Consider the following 21170-nt stretch of genomic DNA (forward strand, 5'->3'; position numbering starts at 1 on the left):
AAGCGTGCAGCCTAAGAGGTAAAACGCCACTCGCAGTCAATGTTTCAGCACACATTTATTGCTGCTCATTGTTTCCCTGCAGTGGATCAGAACGAAGGTCCCTATTGCACATCAACAGATTTTATTTTTTGGCATCCTTAAAAAAAAAAAAATTGCACAAGACTTCTTATTCCCTTTCCCCTAGCTGACTGCTGAACAAACAAATGAGATTCTTTCACCTAAATGATGGCTATGGTTTGCCCAGGAGCCACGGTGATGCTTCCTGAACATGGTCATGGTGGGGCTTGTCTGTCAGTATGCTCCTGCAGAAGAAGGAACCCCTTTGTGTAGGTGGTTTTTATGTTTGCATACAGTGTGTGAGACACCCTAGACTTGGGAAAACATGCCTGGATGATCTTTGTAGAGACACTGTTTCTACTGCATGCAACAAACACTTGTGGCTGGATCTAATTTACCCATTGAACTGTCCCTCTGGTGTTTGGTCCGTGGGACTTCCTCAGCTGCTGCCGAGTTTCTCCGGCCAGGCGGTAACAATCCAAGCTGCACAGTGAGAATTTAAATACGGTGAGTTTTTACAGCTACAGTTGCACAGGGTGAATTGGAAAACTCCAACATCAGAACGCAGGGTGAGACCTGCCTGGGGGTGGCACGCTCCACACCACCTTCGTCAAATCCGCGCTCGCCTTTTTCTGCTCTTCCCATTTGTGAGGGGAGACCCTTGGCTGTAGGAGCTCTGGTGTGGTCTGTGCGAAGCCTCGTGAACACCAGCCAGGCTTTCAAGACGTTTGTGGTGCAGTGTGTGCTCCTGCGATGGCAGGGGACATCTGCCTGCATAGCTCCTGCTCTACCACTTCCTTTGGGACGGACGCAGAGAAGATTGGCCGAGTGCTACAGCAGGACTGTGCTTTCCCTTGCCTGGTGAGGTTGGGGCTCTGTGCTCTGAGCTAACGGCGTGCCCCAGGCGCTGCTGTAGCCACTCACTCGGCACTGCACTGCAGTGCTGCCGGAGGCGGCCGTCCCCTGGGCAGCCCTTGTCCTGCGTTCCCTCAGGAGAGGAGATCCGGAGACCCTGTGTGTGTGCGTGAACCAGCTGAGACCATGTCCATGGAGCAGCAGAGGAAGGGAGTTGTGCTTGGCTGTGTGTGGATCAGGGGAAGCTGAGGAGAAGGCTTCTCCCCACGGCTGCAGGATGGCTGATGGGAAGCGGCTGGGGTCGGATGCCCTCTCAGTAGACCCAGGAGACGGGCACCCACTGTGGAGAGCTGCAGGCCTGCTCAAAGGCTTCCTGCAGCAGCTGGAGGCTTTCTTCCACCCCATTGTTGACCAGCGAGAGGTCAAAGTAGTGTGCGTATCGGCTCCGGATGCTCTCCGAATCCTTCCGGAGCTGCTGCAGAGCCTCTGACTGCAAGAAACGGGAGAGAGTGCTGAGGAGGCTGGGGAGGAGGGGAATTTTGCAGCCCACCCCAACAGGCAAACTCCCTCCCACCGCAAAAACAACTCAAGTGGTTGCTACTTAGCAATCGGAGCACAGAGCATCCCTGCAGCTTGTGTGACAAGTGAGGAGCTGTTGTGTGATGTCGCGGAGTGTGTGTCTGGGAGTTTTGCTGGAACTTTTATGCAATGCCGGGAGCATCAGGTTACCTGCTTGGTCTCGGATTTATCTTTAAAATGCTTTGCGGCAGCTCCCTGGGAGGAGAAGGTTCACCGAGCAGCAGGCTGCTCGTTACTACGCTGTGCGGTGTAGCCAGCTCCAGGCCTAAGGCTGGTTTCAAGGTAGGATCCCGGCAGGACGGTCCCTCCTCCCTGGCTTTTGACCAGAATGCTGCTGCCTGGCAGAGCTGTACCAGCCTCCCTCTACTGGTTTTGGCTGGGATGGAATTGCATTTCTTCATAGTAAAAGCAAAGCTGCTCGCTTTCTCCTGCGGGTAGTCTGCGCGGCTCCCCAGCTAGCAGGGACATCCCAGGAGCGTGTCCCTGCGGGCAGCTGTGCCCTCAGCAGCGAAGGCTGAACCCATTTCCATGTATCTCCCTAATGCAGCTTGAAACGCAGGTGGCTCCTTGGGGGAGGGATGAGCTTGGGGCGCTGTGCTCGCTGCAGCTCTGCTGCATGGTGCCCGGCAGCTCTTCTGGAGGGAGAGGGGAGAGCAACGGAGCGGTTTGCCTGGGTCATATGAGCTCTGCTGGGTCACAGTTTGGCTCTGCTGCATCCCTTCCAGGCGGCAGCTACCTGGGCTGCGGCAGCAAGCTATATATAGTGCCTGCACCAGCGGGGCTGGCCCTGCCCACTGCGGCAGGAGTTAATTCCTCTGGCTGGAGGCAGCGGTGGGTGACGGGGCAGGGAGGTGGGGGACAGCAGGCTGCCTCGCTGAGCTTTCTGCCCTGACGCTTGCCCCCCTCCCTTTCCCCCTCCCCAGGCTGCTGCATCTGGCTTTACAATCCTCTGGAGGTTAATGTGCCTCTAAATGCTCTGAAGGCTGCGTAAAATCCTCCCTGCAAACTATCTGTATTCTCAAGCTTTACAACCCCCAAATTAATAGGTTGGGAGAGGTGGCTTTGGCTGGCCAGGAGTCCAGGAGCAGCACAGCTCTGTGGGTTTCCCCGTTCTCCCATCGCTTCCCGTCTCCCTGCAGAGGTTATCCCTCAGGGGTGATCCAGGCTGCAGGGCAGCGCGGGCAGCGCTGCTCCCGGTGCCGGCAGCTTCCCGGGGAAATGGCAGCGTGCGGCTGCCAGCCTTGTGCTGCTTGGCACCGCGTGAGTTAATCAGGGCTGCTTTCATCCTAATTTTGGAGGGATGAGCATCTTAATGAGGCAAAGAATGAAAGGAGCTGCTGTTCGTGTGTCCCATTTGCATAGCTGATGGCAGGATAAGCGTTCCTGCTCTGCAGCACTGCTGCAGCTGGAGACGGCCCTGGGTGCTGGGCTGTGCACCCCACTATCTGTTAGTGGCTGATCATGCTGCAGGGATGATGGCAACTGGGGGGGGGTGTCAATCTGGGAGAGAGTCTACGGCTGCAGGAATCACCAATTCCTGTTCCTCAGGTCTGGGCTGAGGTCATTGCCCTGCTCTCCTGCACCACAAAAATGAATGCGGGCAGGAAGAAGCCGATGTGGAGCAGGGGGAGAGCCCTGGGCTTGCAGCGGGCTCCTGGCCCCTCTGCCATGGGCAGGCAAGCCCAGGTGGAAGGGGACTCGGCCTCGGTGCCACCCACCTCCTCTGCCTTGTCTGTTGGGGCAATGAAGACTATGAACGGGGAGAGCTCGGCCGTGCGGACGATCTTCAGGGTCTGTGGAGAGAAGGGTGTAGTTACCAGTGTGGCCATTCCTCAGGGTGGGAGCAAGCACAGCCGGCTCCTGTCCCCCACCACCCCCAGCCAGGTGCCCGTGATGCAATGGTGGGCTATCGGGCCCTGCTCTGGGGCCATGGGCTCTCTGGATGGACTCCTGAGCCTGGGGGTAGTCGGGTGATGTGGGGGCACTTGGGTGAAGCTGGAGCAGGGATCCCAGGATGGCTTCCCCTGCGCCTTGTGGGGGAGGACGTACATGCCCTGCTCTGGGCTGGCTATTGGATGCAACCACCACTTTTAAAGCAGCACCCACGCGCTTGGTGTCGGAGAGGGGAAAGTGTCCCCATGGGGGGGCCCGTGCTGGCCCTGCACCCCTACTCCCACAGCAGCCTGGCCCTGGCCTTGCTGTCACAGCCAGTGGTGGGGAATACCCTCACTGCACCCATATCTCGGGAATGGGAATGCCACCCCAGCACTCCCTGGCTTTTCCTTTGGGAAGGGCGGGTGGGCAGTGCACTGGGGAAGGCAGGGACAGTCACAGCCAGCACACAGGTAGTTCAATCTGTGGCAGCCCATCCTGCCCAACCTTTCCCCTGCTCCCTACCTGGGGCTCAATGTCCAAAATAGCGACTTTGTCCTGCTGGTGGATCTTGTGCACTGTTTCAAACTTGGTGCCAAACATATTTCCCTGGTAGCTTCCAAACTCCAGGAACTCGTTGGCCGAAATGTCCCGGGTCATCTCCTCGGTGGAAACAAAGTAGTAGTCCTTTCCGTCCACCTCATTCTTCTTCTGGGGGCGTGTGGTGTCTGGGGAAGGAAGGAGATGGTGAGTGCTGCCCCGAGAAGGACTGGGGAACAGAGTGGAGCAGGCAGCCTCTGCTCTGGGTGACGTGGGTGTCTTGCCTTCCCTTTTTGAGCATGGGGCTAGGGCATGGAGGACCTCTGTATCTCAAGACCAGGCTGTACTAATCCCCTTTCAACTCCTTCCTGCTTGGGAAAAGTAGGGAACTCAGGCAGCCTGAGGAGAGCCACTGGGATGTGAAGAGTGAGGTGTCTCTGCAATGCGGGCAGTAGCAGCAGCCCTGCAGCCATCTGTGGGTAGGTTCAGCCCGTGGGACAGCAGGCAGGGAAGCCATGCAGTGCCCTGTGTGGTGGCCTCTGACACTGGGGGCTTGGTGGCACTGGAGGAACATCTCCCTACCTCCCATCTGCTGTCAGAAGGTCATAGCTCAAGGAGGTGAGAAGAAACGTGCCCCGTGCTGTGCCCTCCACCCTGGCTGGGTACTTACATGGGGGTGGGTACATGAACTTCTCCGGGTTGTTGCTGAGCAGAGCATTCTTGATGTGGCTACGGCCCACGCCGCTGGCCCCTGCAGAGAAGGAGGAATGGATGCTGGAGATGGGCTCAGAGAAGCCTGGCAGGAGGTGCTTGGGCCCCTCTGCAACTCTGGGTCTGAGGAAAGGTACAGAGCTCCTGGGGCCTTGCCCAGGATCTCCTTTCTGAGCTGGTCCGTGGTGTCTTCCAGTCCTGGAAGAGGCTCTCCCTGCCCTGGGCGTGCTCACCTCCAGCCCCAGCTGGAGACAGGACAGGTTCCTGCTGAGCAGCCAGCATGGCTGGGCTGTGTGGGCTCCCCATGTCTGCGGGGCCCACTGACAAGTGCTCAGCACCCACAGCGTAGGAGTGCTTGCTTTGGTGCAGCTGCGCAGACCAGAGCTGCTTTTAATAAAAATCATCCGTAAAGATACTTAGAAGCTGGAAACTCCTTAATTAACTCTACCTCAGCATCGCAGTGCAGGTGCCAGACCACGCACAGTGACGCATGGAGGAGGTCAGCCTGCTTGGTGACCACTGCAGGCAGAAGAAATGCTCCCCAGAGCTTAGGTTTTGAAGGGCAGCGCTGCCCCAGCCCCTGTCCCCCCCTGGATCCCCCCGGGACCCGCCACACGCAGCACCGGCGCTGCAGAGGATGCCTGGGGCAGGACCTACCGATGAGCACCAGAGTCTTCCTCTTGAAGGCAGGCAGCCTCACCACCTCCTCGTACGAAACCACATCCAGCTGGTCAAAAACTGGGGCGGAGGAGAAGAAATGAGATAGCAAGTGGTCAGAGCTGGCTTGGCCACAGCAGCAGGACCACGTGTGCGTCCGACCGAAGCCAGGTCCTCGGGTGAAATGGATGGAGCCATCAGACCTGGGCTGGGAGCTCATCCCTGTTTGTCTGCTCGAGGAAAAGGGCAGCAGCCTCAACAGCATGTGAGGTGCGGAGGGGGTGCTGGGGAGCTTATCCAAGGGGAAGCCAGGGCTACTCCGCTGTAATTCTGCTCAGGACAGCAGGACTTGGGAGCTGGGCGGGGAGGTGACAGGACGCTGCAGGGAGCTTGTTGCTGGGGGAAGCTTTATTTATCTTGCTGATTTACAGCCTTGTTTATTGCTGGTTGGAGCTGCAGGCCGGGCTAGGAGCCAGCACGTCCTCAGGCACCCGCTTTTGCTGGCCCAGGGCATGCTTAGCACGGGGTGTTTGCAGGGGCGGCCGAGGGGCAGCTCCCTGCCTCACCAGGGACATGGCTTGGCAGCTGTGGGCACCAGTTTGGGCTGCTCACTAATTGCTGAGCAGCAGCAAGGCCACCGCCTGCCCTGCATTCAGCAGCCTGCAGAGTTTTAAGGGCCTGGGAGGTCGACATCCCAAGGAGCTCAGGGCCAGGAGCGCCAGAGGGATTGTCACCGCAGGAGAGCACGGTGCCTGGCTCCCGTGTGAGCCACCCCCGGCCTCATGCGCCACAGAGCTGCGTAGGGACACAGCTGTGCCCACCTGAAGGATTTGAGTCCCTTGGAGAAGGGACTCAAAAAAACTGACAGCTGTAGGGTATCCTCACAGGTCCCCCTGCCAACATGTGGTCTGACTCCCATGGAGGACGGACCCGCCCCTGCCCAGAGGCAGGAGTGATGGCCAGGGCTGGGGATGGAGCCCGTTGCCCTGTTCACACTTACTTGAGCTGTGCTTGGCCAGGTATTTATCTTTGCACTTCTTCTTCTTCCCAAAGGGGCTACAGCTGGGGGATTCGCTCTGACTGGACTGGGTGACGCTCGCCACACGCCTGCCGAGAGAGGAGGACACCACCATGGTCCGGCTGTCACCCTAAGCCCTAGGGGAGCAGCGGAATTGTCCCACAGACGTGCAAGGGCAAGAGGAGCAGGGTGGCTGCTGGGACAGGTAAAGGCTCACCCTGCGGCAGATAAAGGGGACGTTTGCTCCTTTTCCCAGCAGTGATGCTGGTGTTACCCAACGTGCTCACACTCCTGGTAGCACATGCTCACTGTTCCCACCTCCACTCCTAGATCCGGCCCTTCTGGCCAAATCCAGGGACCTACCACTCCTGCAGCTCCGGAGAAGGGATGAGTCCCGCCGACTCGGTGCAGGAGCCCTCCACCCGGCCCTGCCACCAGTTGCTGTCGTCCTTGTTTATGATTTGAATCACGTCACCGGTCTGAAACTTCAGCCCCGCCTCCTTGCAGGGGATCAGGTTGTCTTTTTTGGGGTCGTAGTCAAACTGCGCCCTCATGAACATCTGCAGAAGAGAGAGTGGGATGGAATCAGCACGGCCGTGCAGGGTGACTGAACTTGGTTGTGTCCAGCTCCCGGTCACCCATTGCATCTCCCAGCAGTGACTGCAGAGCCGGCTCCAGACGCAAGGTCCCTGCTCCAGGAGGGACCCCCTGCTGCTTTCCAGGCCCCATGAGGCCGGGTAGGGAGAAACGAGAGGCACAAAGTCTCAGATGAAGCTCTCGGTCATGGAGCTGCAGTGAGACATGCTGGTGGGTGAGGGAAGGAGGATGGCATCTTGGCCCTGCTGGGAGCCAGTGAAACAGCTGCTGCCTCTAAGCTGGCCTGCGTGTCCCACAGCTGGTGCTCGACCCCTGGCATGTCCCCTGGGTGTTGCACAGTGCTGGTGAGCCGAACCAGATGGAGACGAGTCCCACCACCCAGACCAACTGGGTGCACAGCAACTGGGGTCTGCAACGGGGTGAGCAGAGAGGAGCCATCACAATGCCACGTCCTGCAGACCCTAGGGAAGGCCACGGCTCCACGGCTGCTGTGCCCTGGCCTCTCCCCAGCACTGGGCACTCCCCAGCATGGCATGGGGTCTTCGGGGAGCCAAGGCTGCAGTGTCATGTCCATCCCTGCCTGGGACTGTCCTGGCCTCTTCAGCATCAGCTGCTCTTGCAATGTTACGTTCATCACAGCTGCAACTGGAAATGAGCTGCTGCTGCTTCCCAGGCCACTGTGCCACCCGCCTGGGGCTGGGGAAGCCCTGGGGACCAGGAAGGCGTGAGAAAGTGGCCTTTCCCTGTCCCTTCTGCTCGCTCAGCTCCTTGGGAGGGAGTTTACAGCACCTGCTCCCACCGGGGCAGCCCAGCCCACTGCCTCCCCATGGCCGCAAGCCCTCCTGAAGCCAGCGGGCAGCTGGGCACCCCTCGGCTCCCACTGGCCCCGAGCATCTTTGCAGGGTCAGGAGAGAAACGGCATGTGGCTTTCCCACACGGACCTTGTTTTCCAGGAAGGCTGTTCAGGAAGAACAGACCGTCAGAGAGCAACAGGATGGATGAGAGTCACCTATCCCCGGGAGGAGGGCAGACCACGCATGTGCACCCAGCCTTTTCTGCACTGCTGCCTGCTCTCGGTGCCTGGATGAATGGTTTCTCCTCTGAAACTCCACCGCAGCTGCAATTTGTCTCCGGCCAGCACAGCCGGCAAGATCAGGGCCAGGCCGGGAATAGCATGGGCAAAGCCAAGGCAGGGTGTGGAGGATGGGGGAGCAAAAGGCAGGGTTTAGGGAACAAAGGCTGTGGCTAAGCACAGACCTCACATTCCCCTTGTTCCCCTCCTAGGGTTTTTTTTGTCCTGTGGGCCCGAGGCTGCCAGGAGCCCCCCGCCATGGGGCGAAGTCCTCTCCCACAAGCCGTCGGTGCTCCCTGTCGTTTGAGACTTCTGTGATCTATCAGGAGGGTGCTGGGCCCCGAGCCCGGGGCATGCCTGGGGCTGCCCCGCAGTCGTGCCCCTGGCAGGAGATCCTTCTACAGGGGCAGCAGCACCATCAGACCCAGCCTCGCGCTCACACTAACACAGGCTTCCCCCGAGCACAACCCTGTCAAGTTATTTATCCCAGAAAGACAGCATGCAGCAAACAGGCAAAGGGATTCACGTGGGGTGACACCTATGTCCTGTCCTGAGATGTGACAGGCAGGGCCTGGAAAGTCATCCTCCCTGGGTATAGACCATGTTCCACCTTAAAACAATTTCCCACAGCAGTGCCTCCTTCGGTAGCGCTGCTGGAGGCACAGGGCCAGCAGGACACGAACAGGGTTCCCTTTCACTGCCAGAAAAGCAGAGCATATGGATCAAGCTGTGACACGAGAGCTCTCACAATGGAAGACAACAAAAGTGGAATCTCCTTCCAGGATGAGGACTGATGTTTGCTTTGAAAGCACTCTCTGGCACCAGGAAGCTGGTCATCGACACAAGGGACGCACAGCAAGCACTGCCCAGGCACCTGCCTGGAGCCCTCTGCTCCTGCCGCCCTGGTACCCCAAGCCAGACATAGCCAGGTCACTTTTGGGAAGACCCTCCCTTACACCAGTTAGGGGTTAGCGTCACACAGCTCCAGGCATCACCACAGACTGCAAAGGGCCAGCTCCAAATGCAAGCTATTTGCCTGCCTGCTGCCAGCCCCCTCTCTGGCGCTGGAAGCCCGGGTAGAGCAGGCTCCAGGATGAGAAACCCTGGCCTTTAAAGTCAAAAGGCTGCGGTTTGCGCCTGGGAACAGGTTGGCGGTGACCTCAAGAGCCCCGAGCACTCAGTGCTTCTTCTCATGAGGATCCTCCCGAGCAGACCTGCCCCAAGAGACACTCAGTTGGCCTCAAAGTGGCTGGCTGCCAGGCTGCGGGGCAAGCCAGGGCAGGGGGGCATCGTGTTGCCAGGATCTGCACTGTCCTGCCTGCCAGACCCTGAAATGAAGGTGACCGTGGGGATCCGGGAGTTGAAACAAAATCAAAAGTCCACTCTCGGCGACGGACTGCAACAAGCAGAGACACGGGCAGCCCGTGGGCTGTGTGTGGTTCCGAGGAGCAGACGGCGCCACGGCCCTGGACATGGCAAGAGGGAGGACAAATGTTGCTGGGAAGGAGTTTGTCCCTGTGTCCTTCCCCGAGCCCATGGCCAGCCTTGGGTGAGCCAGCAACTGTGTTCTTTTCCTCAGAGGTAACTTTTCCCTGGCACGGAGCTGGCCTGGCCGATCGGAGCTGGCTGGGTCAGGCCAGCGGGGGCAGATGGACAGCAGGGAAGGGCAGACACGGGCCAGTGTTTAATAAACAAACACCTGCGAGGTTGGCTGAGCTGGAATGGGGACAGCACAGTCTGAGAGAGAGACGGAGACAGTTTTCACTTGCCACCATGTTCAGAGACTTCAGCGTAAGGAAGGAGGGCGACACGGGCTCCCCCAGCCCACCCCAGCACCATCCAGCTCCCACCCTCTGCCTCTGAGCTCCTCTCCCGCTCCTGCCTGCCCACGAGAGGGGGGCTGCACTGGGGCTGGCTCCAGCCCCCGGAGACAGGACAGCATCCCAGCCACCACCCACTGAAGTCTTGGCAGAGGAGCCGGCCCCCCCCCCCACCTCCCGCCACTATCCCGAGTATTTCGGTCATGGCAGGACTTCAAAGGCAAAGCCAGGCAGGTGTCACCCCCTGCCACAGCACATCACCCCCGCTCTGGCAGTGGCAGCAGGCGCAAGGAGCTGCCTTCCTCTCCCCCACCGCTTCCTTCCTCCCACTCGCTGCTCATGAGCGTGCTGGCGGCATCCGGACCTACGTCACCCTCCCTGCGGCTGATGCACCAGGCGACAGTGACGGCGGGGGGGCAACGAGAGCCCAGTGCTGCACCTGGAGATGCTGCTGCGGCTCCTGTCGTGGGGATGTGGCTCTAACGGCCGCGGCTCTGAGGGTGCCGGGAAACTCTCTCACGCTTCCTGCTTTCCCATCACCAAACACCGCACACATGTACCACTGCCGCGCGGGCATCCCAGGCCCACGTTCCTATATACACATTGGGTAAATACATCCACACAGGGCCAAAATCTGCTCCTTTGCAGCGATGTAAGCACAGGACGGGTCCCTTCATCCTCCAGCAGCTCAGGCAGGGAGCCATCCCCTTGTCCCTCCCCTGGCTCAGCACAGCTCTTTCCCAAGACTGGTCCCCCTCCGAGGTTTGCTCTGGTCCCACCCGGCCCCACCGCCATGTCCCGGCACAGCCCGCGGGACTGGAGGCTGCACTTACCTGGAGAGCAGGGAGGCGGCTTTGTTGGTTGGGAATGACTTTTATTGAGACCATCCCCTTGGTTTCTTTCTAGTGAACAAAGGAAGGGGAGAAAGAAGAGTTGGAGGAGGTGGTGCCTGGAGGCAGCCCGACAGCAGCAACCTGTGCAAGAAGCCACCGAGTGCCAGGACCTGCAAAGGCAAGGCTCCTGGGTGCTCCCAGCCATGCTGTGATGCTGGGGGACACCACAGCCTGGGCACAAACAGCTCTGCTAGGGCTGGGCTAAGAGCCACGGCAGCATATAGCTTTGCCATGCTTGTCCCATCCCCATGGGGGGACACCAACACCCCAACAAGGCGCTTGCTGTGGGCACTGCTAAGCATCACCAGAACAAACATGGAGATCTGTATGATCTTTGGCCTGGCTGCCCCAAGCAAGGAGTCTTGGAGGACAGACTGGTTCTGCCAGGTCCCCTCCATCTGTCCCTTCCGTGCTGGCCTCTCACTCCTACCCTGGTGACATTAGAGGCACAGCACTCCCTTGCCTGCCACAGGCCAGATGCACTGTTGTCCCATGTGCTTCACAAGACGTACATGGTCCTGTGGGGACAACCATATTTGAAGGCTTGGAAGGACCTCCTGGGCCAACTGCCCTTCTTGGGAGGCAGACAAAGACAAGCTCCTCCTTGGTCCCGCTGTCTGGAGCAGGGACGTCCTGCCACCAGGCAGGAGAGGACTGTGGCACTGCAGCACGTGGCTGCTGCTGGGCCACCTCGGCAGCACCACCACCTCCCTCCAGCCAGGTGCCGTATGTTGGGCATGGATCAGGATGGCCTCGGTGTGCAAACCCAAGGCAGGGCTGAGATCCTGTCCAAAGCTGTCTCTAGCAAGGGCCTGGCAGCATCACCGTGACCTCAGCAGCAGGAAAGTGGCACCAAGGTGACCTGCAGGAGCGGCTCAGGTCTGCGAGAGCAGCCAGCTCCCAGGCTGGAGTTGCACACCAGCCTTGGCAAGCAGAGGTGTTTTCCAAGCCTCACACACATTAGCATATGTCAGGGACTCAGCCAAAGCCTTCGCTGCTGCTCTCGGGAGGCCAGGAACAAGCAGCAAGCACAGACCACCATGGTTGTGTATAGACACCCGGCGCTTGGCTGTATTACAGCCCCCCGGCACAGCGGGCTGGCTCCTGCCGCGGCACACTGCTGCAGGCGGTGTCTAGGAGGGGGTGAACGCTCAGCCAGCATGCACATCTGCAGGCCAAAGGGGTCCTCCCCGGGGAACAGCCCTGCCAAACACAAATACCTACCAGCATCTTCTGCAGCTGGTCAACTGAGTGGTTGTTCACACTCTGCCCATTGATTTCTAGGATTTCATCACCCACGTGAAGGGAGCCTGCCAGCAACGGGAGAAACATGAAAATGCAGGAACCGGACAAGAGCCGCTCACCAAACCCAAGCTACACAGCTCCACCAGCCTCCCGACCCCCTGGGCAAGCTGTGGCCAGGACACCGCGATGTTTGCCTGGGCAATGCATGTGGAGCCACACGTGTCACCTAAGTGCACGGGGAACGAATTCTTCCCCTTCCACCCAATACACACACTTCATCCAGTCTGAAGGTCATCAGGTTGCTCTCCACTGTGTGTCCTTCAACGCTTTCGACTGGTCAAAGCACCTGTTTCAGAGTTATTCAAACCCAAGGACCTCACCTGAAGCCCAGTGACAGCCTCCTTACAGGCCCTTAACACAGGCATTCTTGACTTTGTGTTTTCGGTTTATACACCCAGCCAGATTACAGCCTCAGATACACTGCTATAAATCAGGCTCCCGTAGCGTTATTGGAATGGCTCCTGGGTTATTTTGGCAGGGGTAAGCTCAGACTTCCCACTTGGATTCAAGGCTGGAAAAGGGGCCTCTTCTTCTAAGCACAGAACATTTCATTTCCATGTCCCCTTGGCAAGCCCCAAAACCAGAAAATAGCACCTATTTATTTCTTTTGGCACCTTCTTTTGGTCTGCAGAGCCAATCAACAGCAAGCCTGTCCCACCTGTGCACTTTAGGAATGGGAAGAGCTTTCCCTGCAGTCTCCGGGGTATGATCCATCTCTCGTTACAGTGACCCCATCACGAGATGGAGACAGACGGTCTCCGGTTCCCTTTTGGGAGAGCCCTTCCCCCAACCCTTCATTTCTCCCTAAAGCCTCCTGTGCATTAACATGACAACCACGCAGAGAGACCAGCGAGTCCCGAGTTCCTGACATATTCCTAGTGGAGGAACGGACACAGATGTCCACGTCACAGGGGAAAGCCAGCAGTGCTGGGGAGCCGCCTTATCTCTTCACGGAAAGAAACCAGCTGCAGACGTGCACCCCATACACTGCCTCTACGAGGGCCTCGTTACCTTGTCTGTGAATCATGCCCCCGTGGAAGATCCTGGCCACCATGCAGCTCTGCTTGTCATTGAGCTTCAGCGTGATTCCCTGGAAGACAGGAAAATCCATGACCGCTCACTGGAGGGGAGAGCTCCCATGCTCTCAGCAAAGTCCTCTCCAGGCCCACGTCCACGCTGGGCTGCGCAATGGCTGGGGGGAAGCCCCCTGCTCGGCCAGCCCAGCCTGCTGCAGCTCCTCTTGGCACAAGCATCACCACCCTTTGATGGGGCTCGCTCCGGGTCCCCAGGGAGGAGGTGGGATCCAGCACCCTCTTCCCGTGGCCGAAGTGTCCAGCGATCTCCTGCTTCCCCTGAGGCCAGCCCGTTTGGCACGGCTCTACCTGCCCCTCCATCCCCCTGGGTGCCACCACCAAGCTTTGGGATCTTGCCAGCTCTCACCATGGGCTCCTCCGTGACCTTCTCGAACTGGATGAGGCGTATCTTCCGCACCTCGCGGCCGTTGCTGTGGGAAGGGCTGCCCAGAGTAGCTGAGCCGTTGGTATAAATGTCCTCAGTCATGGTGTTCGGGGACTGAGTGATGGCCTGTCGGGGCAAAACAAAGACCGGGGTTTAGGGACTCCACCTGAACAGGGCCTGGGAACGCCGGCTCCCTGCTGTGGGGCTGAGCTACTCCACCGTGTCAGAGTGCCTGGGTCGCAGGTGGGGCACAGCAGGAGGAGAGACCCATGTGCTGGAGGAGAGGACAGTGAGAGCAAGAAAAGAAAAAGAGCCAAAGAGCTTCACCCTTGAAGATATGGAGGTGGGCTTGGTCTGCAGTTTTCCAGCCTGGGAAACACAGGAGGTAAGAAAACTTTGGAAAAGCTACAGGTAGCAGAAGCCAAAAGAGTCCACAGCTGATCATCTTCTGCAGCAACGAGTCACAAACACCACTTGTGTGTCGCAGCAGCACCCGGCCTGCAGCTGGCTTGTTGCAGAGCATAAAGCCCTGGACAGCTTCACCGAGTGAACGGAGCAGTTTGGGACTCACCCCGGAGCCTGGGGCCAGGCTCTGCTCTTGCTCTGTTTGCAAGTTCAGCCTTTCCTCATCTATGTCAATGGGCAACCGACAGGGTGCAGAGCCACATCCGCATCCAGGCACTTAAGACAACGTCCTGCCAAGCCAGCCAGAAACTCCCCATTCCCCTCCCCAGCTCCCAGCTCCAGGCCAGTTGGTGCTGGGCCGGCACTGGGAAGCCAGGCAGGGGCTTTCAGCCATGGGGAAACCTCTGTTCTTCATCTCCAGCAGGCGCTGGCACCAGAGCAGGCAGAGGGTGCATGGGGTCCCAGGCAGAGACCTCCAAACCCACCCTGCCATGCAGCAGGGACACTGTGAAGTGAGCTGCCACCTCCCAGCCTGAGAAAGCCTGGCGCAGTCCTGTTAAGCCCCTCGGGCAACGTCTCCGCATGGCTCGCAGACACGCTGCTTTGGCCCCAGGTGCAGTGAACTCCCCTGTAGCCTCTCCCAAACTGGTCCTGGCCCAGCAAAACCCAGGCCAGCTTTGATCCGCAGCCCCTGCCCGCCTTGTCGGCATGTTCAAATCCCCACGCCGGCCCGCGAGATGAAGCAAACCCTCCCGGCTGCCCCACTCCACACCAGGCTGACGGCTTCGCTGCCCGGTTTGCAGCTTGCACCCTCCCTCCCAGCGGCGCCCGGGTCGGGAACCACAGCCCGCAAACCTGCGGGGACACCCAGCAAGGTCCTCGCTGGCTTTAAACCCGCATCAGCGACAGGGCACTGACTTGCCACGCACGCGCGCTGACTTGCCAACACCCAACTGAGCACCGGGCTCCGGAACTCCGTGCCACCGACTAGGGAGGCAGCAGCCTGACCCTGCCACCATGGCCGGCTCTCACTCACCGGAGAGAAGAAGCTGCAGCTTCGTGCCACCAAGGGGTAAGATCCAGCCAGGCCATGGAGAGGTTCGTGCGGGTGCCACGGCACTAAACCACAACAAAATTAGCTTTGGTAGGGATGTGCCGGAGGTGCTGCCGGGCTCAGACAGCGGCACAGCACTGTGCAATGGCTGATGGCATGGAGGGAGCCGAAAGCAGAGGTGGCAGAGCCAGGGCTAGCCCGGCCAGCGGGAGAGGTGCTGCAGAGAGGGACGGACCAGCATCAACCAGCGTCCAGGCATGGGCACCATCACAGCCTCGACAAAAGGGGCCGGGACGGGGTGGGAAGGGCACAGGGAGCCCTGTGACCACGCTGCAGCGACGGGGAAGATGCCTGATCTATTTTTAAGCCAACTACTTCTAACAGAGCCAACCAACCTCCTCCTCAGAGGAAAAAGCTGAACGCGTTGGCTCTGGCTGCCAACGGCTTACACACGGAGGAGGAGGCTGAATCCCAGCCCAGAGCAATGCCCGGGCCAAGGACTCATGGGGTGGAAGGAAAAAAATGAAAAGAGAGGAGATTTAGATTAGATATCAGGAAGAAATTCTTTGCTGTGAGGGTGGTGAGACCCTGGCCCAGGTTGCCCAGAGAAGCTGTGGCTGCCCCATCCCTGGAGGGGTTCAAGGCCAGGTTGGACAGGGCTTGGAGCAACCTGGTCTGGTGGGAGGTGTCCCTGCCCAGGGCAGGGGGGTGGGACTGGATGATCTTTAAGGTCCCTTCCAACCCAAACCACTCTATGATTCTATGAAAAGCGACTTGCAGCCCCCCAGTCTGGCTTGCCAGCCCCAGCAGGGCATGCAGCTACCGTGCTGCTCACAGAGCAGAGGGACACATCCAGCAGCGCGGCACCAGAGCCGAACCAGCAGGTGGGAGGAGGAAGAGGAGGACGAGGAACTCCTCCACCCATGCCCGAGGCCAAAGTGCCCGTGAGATGGTTTGAGTCAGCACAGATCACACTTATCTTGGTCATGCCTTGGCAAAGCGTTATGCTGTTCAATCCCCGGCTTCAAACCCCTGGGCTCAGCAGAGCCCGATGACCCCGGACACAGCACAGTCTGCTCCAGGGGCTGGGAGTTCCCATCCCCGTTGTCCCCGCCAGCTGAGCCTCCCAGTCCTGACCTTTGCTTTTTGCTGACATCTGGAGAAAACACCCAGCTCCCGACGCTGACGCAGCACCAGTGCCACCCTGGTGACTCCCAGAGAGCAAGCCTTGTCACCAGAGACTCCCTGCTGTACCTGGGGACGGCCACCAGCCCCTTGATGGCAGCTCTGAACCCAGCAGGGTCCTCCGGCAACTCCCCCTGCCCCAAAAGGAGCCACGCTGGGATGGCGTGTGCTTTTGCTGACCGCACTGGGCAGCTGGAGGATGGGGATGGGAAAATGGCCGGCTCACGAGGAGGACCCATGGGGTGGCAGCTTCCAGCCCTGGTGTTGGGCATCCAAGAAGCCAGAAAAGGGAGGCGTTATGTTGGGCATCCAGAAACAGGAGACGTGTGTGGCTCTCACGCTCCGTGCACATGAGCCCGGCCAGCCAGATCACCTCCCCTGCGCTCTCCTGGCAGCCGCCACACTCTTGGCCGGCTTGGCCTGGTCGTGTTAGCCCGTGACCTCAAGAGCCTTTTCGAGCTGTGCTGGCAGCGGGCCAGACCCCAGCTTCTTATGCTCTGCTGGGCAGGAAACATCTGCGAGGGCTGCTAAGAGCCGGCTCGGTGGCCACCAGCCACTGCCGGTTGTGCACGAGCCCCGGGCTCAGTCACCGCGGGGCCAGCCTTGGGGCACGCATGAGGCGAGGAGACTGGGAGGCTGATCTGGGCAACAGGGCTGCTGCCCTGCAGCACCTACAAGTGCCTTGCAGGTGGCTGGCGAGGGTACAAATCCTGATCCAGGTGGCAACACGCATGGGAGCCACCATCTCCACGGGTCAAAGAGGTGCACCCCACCTCCCCGCCTGCCTTTTCCTCAAAAGCCTGGATTTCTGCCCTGTATCCCGGGGTGGAGGGAAGGGCACCATCTCCCCGCGCAGCCTTTGGCAACAGGGAATTTGGTGAGCGTGGAGCAATCCTCGGAGAGGACCCCGGGGCTTGGCGTCTTGTTCCTTGGCGGGGTCGGCATTGTCTGCCAGGGTTGCTCCTGCCGGGCTGCACGCCACCAGGCAAATCAAACATTAACTGGGCAGCTTGATTGCAGGAGGCTGAAGCAGCACTTGGGGAAAGCAGCACCGTAGCGCAAAGGGCACGTTCGGTGGTTTGGTTCCTGGGCTCTCCTTGCTGCCCTGACCAAGAGCCTTCAATATCATGTGGCTTTGGAAGAGCACGGTGAGCAGGTGGAGAAAGGTCAGACACTGCTGGCGTTGCCACGCGGGCCCCCAAAGTACAGCAGCTGGGATGCAGGAGGGTACCCTGGAGCCGGGATGCTCCGGGATTGCCCTCTCGGCTGGCAGGGAGACACGCTCCGCTGCCCACCGTAAGCAAGAAAATCCCAGCTCTCTCCGGGAATCATCAGCCCTCCCATTATCATCACCGCGGGCGTGCGCAGGGAAGGCTGGGGCACTGCTTGCTGCAGAGGTGTCCTGGCCCAGCAACCTCTCCTCCCGCCCGACAGTGCTCCGACTGCGCCTCCCCACCGTCCAGCAGATGTGTGCGGTCTCAGTACAGCTTAAAAAACACAGGAATGTGTAAAAAGAGCAAACTAGCAAAAAAAAAAAAAAATTGAGCTTGGGAGTTGCTTTTGGGCTGCTCCAGCAGGCTGGGAAGCAACAGCCACGTGGACATTTAGAAGTAATTCATCCCTGCCTTCTGCCGGGGGCTACTGCCTTCTCGTCTCTGCCAGCACAACCACAGGAGCAACCTCACCCAAGACCCCTTCCAGCAATATAATCCTTGGTTTTTGGGGCTTTTTTTTGTTTGTTTGTTTGTTTTTTAAAAAAGGTAATTTAAACCAAGCAGGATTATATTGCTGATGCTGGGAAAAGGCTCAGTAATACCAGCAGGTTGCAGCGGGAAGGGGAACGGAGAAATAGGAGGGATACAAGAGGTCACGGGGGCCAGAAGGTGCCGCCGGCTCTGTGTGCCCTCGCATTGACTCCAGATGACGGAGTGCTGCAATGGAGAAGGGCCAGATTTCCAAGGGAGCCCAGTCGGTTTTGCTGAGGCACCATCCTCCCACCAGGAAAGGCTGATGCAGCCTTCCAGATGTGGTTGTGAAACCGGTCACCTCCAAGGGAGAGGCAGTAAAACCACAACACTGACAGACGAAATCTTGAGGAGCTGCCCGGCCGCTCCATGCCCGCCTCCCAGACCAAGTCCTGCAAAGCAGCTTTTTCCCTGCAGCCGTTACAGACCGGAACGTGGCAAAATACGTTTGAGATTAAAAAGTTGGAACCAGCCCTCCCTGCCTTATTTTGGTCAAGCCCAGAAGTTTCGCTCGGCTTTCAACGACTAGTTTTGCCCATGGTAATTTCAGGATTTGGTCCCTGGCAACTGTGGCCTCGGTTTGCTCTGGATCTGGCGCCGGTTGGATGCTGGGAACTGCTGCCCACAGGGAAGCGCAGTGTCCCCTCTGCACCCCCAAGCTCAACCCTCTCCAGAAGCACCCTTCTTTTCTCCACCAGACTCCTAAAGGTCACGTTTGCTGCCCGTTTTACAGCAGGGGAACTGAGTCACAGCCGATAAGGGGACATGCCCAAGGTCACCCTGCCAACCAGGCGCACAGCTGGGAATAAAGTCCACACCTCTTTGGTAAATCTGTATTTGCCAGTTGGGAGATAAGGAGAAGGCATGCAGGCACATGGTGGGGCTTAAGGGAAGAGGGCAAGCGGCTTCCTCCACTTTGGCTTGTTTTCTAGCCATGACATGGCATCCATTCGCCGAGGGTTTGCGTGCCCTGCCGCCGTGGGAGGAACGCAGGACGGCACTTCCCAGCGCACAGCTCTGCCAGAGGAAATGGGGAAGAGAAACCTCCCGGCCGCCCTGTTTGACTCCGGCCAAGGAGCAGCCAGCCGGACCCAGCATTCCCCCTGAGAGCTGCTGCTGCTGGGCGATGTCCCTGCTGTCCCATAGAGGGGCCCACTGCCACCGCGGGCCAGCACCATCTGCATGCAGGCGACATGGGGACAAGCACATAAGTGACGGGCAAGCTCAGGACACGTAGCCCCACCTGGGTGCCAGCCCTACAGAGCTCCTCTTAAAAGGCCCCAGGCAGATCCCGGTTTGCCGTCTCTCTCTTTATCCCTCCTGGAGTAAATACACCGTAACGCCAGGGAGCCGTAGGCCAGCTCCTACATTTTCCATGCCCCACTGCCATCATCAATTTATCCCTGCTCTGCCAGGATCCTGCAGGCAGAGGGATGGGAAAGCTCCTCTCAGCAGCTGCCTGATCCAGGCACTTTGCTTTGAAAGCTTTTTATTTTTTTTTTTAAAGCATTCTGCCGGGGTTGGGCCATAAAAGGCGCACGAACCACTGGTGTGGGACAGATCTGACACATCTCTTTTGGATGCTCTAGCGTCCAACAGGATGGGCCAAGGGCAGCGCTTCAGGGAAATTTCCTCCCTGCTCTCAGAGGCCCCCCACAGCCGCAAGGACCCCTCAAGCCCAGGCATGTCACGCCATGGCTCTGTCAGGGACTCCTGTTCAAAGTCGAAAATCTCTCCTGGGAGAAAAGCACCAGCTGCTTAGCACTGGGAACTGTTGACCTTCCGCTGGTTGGACCCAAGCTACCCCAGATGACACCAGCTGGGGAAGGAGCCCTCCCAGCACAACCGAGACATCTGGTACAGCCTGCTCTCCTTCTGTTGGAGGTGGGGTGCGTGCACCCCCCCCCAGCCCATTCCCAGCCCCAGGGTAGGAGTGAGAAGGGCTGGTTGCATCCTCATTCTCTGGGGCCGAGACCCACCACCACCACGCTGTGGACCCGGAGGTTGCTCAGCAGCTGAATCAGCTCATGTGACAGGCAGTTCCAGTTCAGACCAGCTACAACTTTGCAGCAAAACAAGCACAAGCTCCTCGGTGGCAGGATGCTGAAGCCTTCCTCCCCTCCACCCAGCTCCTTCTCCCCTGGCCCGGGCCACGCTGGCTGACCATTCCCCCCAGGCGCCCCGTGTCCCCCGGCAAGGAGCCCCGCTCCTGGGGTGCTGGGGACCAGCAGTGCCACATACGGGGCACACACCTGGATGCCCACCCTGGGTGTCTCTGCCTTGGGGACCCCGCTGCGTGTGCGGGAGGGACGGGATAGCAGGGGATCCCCGGGGGCTTCGTGCCGGGCCTGAGCTAGGCGCAGGGTGCTGGGCCTTCGGGGAAGGAGGGGGACACAAGGGATATGGGATGGCGGGGGGCACCGCGGGGGTCCCTGCCCGGCCTTGGCAGGGACGGGGGGGCCGGGGTGGGGGGTGGAGGCAGAGACGCGCTTTCCCGTGGGGGAAACCGGGACTGCGGCGGGGGTGGATGGGGCGGGGGGGCGATGCCCCGGGGCCGCCGCTCACCTCGGGCTTGGCCCGGTTCTGCAGGAGGTGCTCCAGGTAGAGGTCGGAGAGCGCCGTCCGCATGCTGCCGGCGCTGGCGCTGCGCCCCGACTTGAGGGTCATCCCGCCGCCGCTCCGCCGCCGCCGCCAGCAGCTGCAGCCGGTTCCGCTGGCTCCAGCAGAGCGGCCCGGCCCCGGCTCCGCCGCACGGCCCCGGCTCCAGCAGCGCCGCGGGGCTGCCCGCACGCTCCGCCCGAGAGGCGGCGAGGGGGAGGCCGGCGGCGGCGGGCGGAGCCAACGGCCGGGGGAGGGACGGGGGCCGGCCGCAGCGGGGGCTGCCCCCGCGCTGCCCCCCACCGGGCCGGTGCCGGAGGTGGAAGGGTTGGGGCACGGCGGCCCCTCACAGGCGGCACGTCGGCGGCTCGGAGCCCGGCCTGGCTGCAGGCCTGGGGTCTTTTTTCCCCCGCGAAACACGAGTGTCCCCATCGTGTCCCTGCTGGGAACAGCCCCTGGCCCGTCACTGCCCCCCGGGTGTCCTTTTTCCCCCGCGAAACACGAGTGTCCCCATCGTGTCCCTGCTGGGAACAGCCCCTGGCCCGTCACTGCCCCCCGGGTGTCCTTTTTCCCCCGCGAAACACGAGTGTCCCCATCGTGTCCCTGCTGGGAACAGCCCCTGGCCCGTCACTGCCCCCCGGGTGTCCTTTTACCCCGGCGAAACACGAGTGTCCCCATCGTGTCCCTGCTGGGAACAGCCCCTGGCCCGTCACTGCCCCCCGGGTGTCCTTTTACCCCCGCGAAACACG

At 59.9% G+C, this 21170-nt stretch overlaps 1 protein-coding gene across 1 annotated transcript; it reads right to left on the reverse strand.

Moving 5' to 3' along the window:
• Positions 1 to 36: 36 nt before the first annotated feature.
• MPP1 (MAGUK p55 scaffold protein 1) lies at positions 37 to 20539 on the reverse strand. The gene is made up of 12 exons (XM_054215597.1): positions 20389 to 20539; positions 13417 to 13560; positions 12988 to 13066; positions 11896 to 11981; positions 10612 to 10680; positions 6653 to 6849; positions 6272 to 6378; positions 5272 to 5352; positions 4574 to 4654; positions 3889 to 4091; positions 3210 to 3284; positions 37 to 1402 (listed from the first exon to the last, which is right to left on the reverse strand). The coding sequence occupies exons 1-12, from the start codon at positions 20488 to 20490 to the stop codon at positions 1226 to 1228; spliced, it is 1401 nt and encodes a 466-aa protein (XP_054071572.1). The 5' UTR covers positions 20491 to 20539; the 3' UTR covers positions 37 to 1225.
• Between the last annotated feature and the right edge of the window lie 631 nt (positions 20540 to 21170).

Source organism: Rissa tridactyla, chromosome 9, assembly GCF_028500815.1.
Source record: "Rissa tridactyla isolate bRisTri1 chromosome 9, bRisTri1.patW.cur.20221130, whole genome shotgun sequence".
In the NCBI taxonomy this organism is placed as follows: Eukaryota; Metazoa; Chordata; class Aves; order Charadriiformes; family Laridae; genus Rissa; species Rissa tridactyla.

Coding starts and splice junctions, on each gene's coding strand:
- MPP1 (XM_054215597.1), bottom strand. CDS start 20,490: ATGACCCTCAAGTCGGGGCGCAGCGCCAGCGCCGGCAGCATGCGGACG. Junction 13,067..13,416: donor AGGTCACGGAGGAGCCCATG/GTGAGAGCTGGC, acceptor CCTGTCTTCCAG/GGAATCACGCTGAAGCTCAA. Junction 10,681..11,895: donor ACCAGCTGCAGAAGATGCTG/GTAGGTATTTGT, acceptor TTTGTTCACTAG/AAAGAAACCAAGGGGATGGT.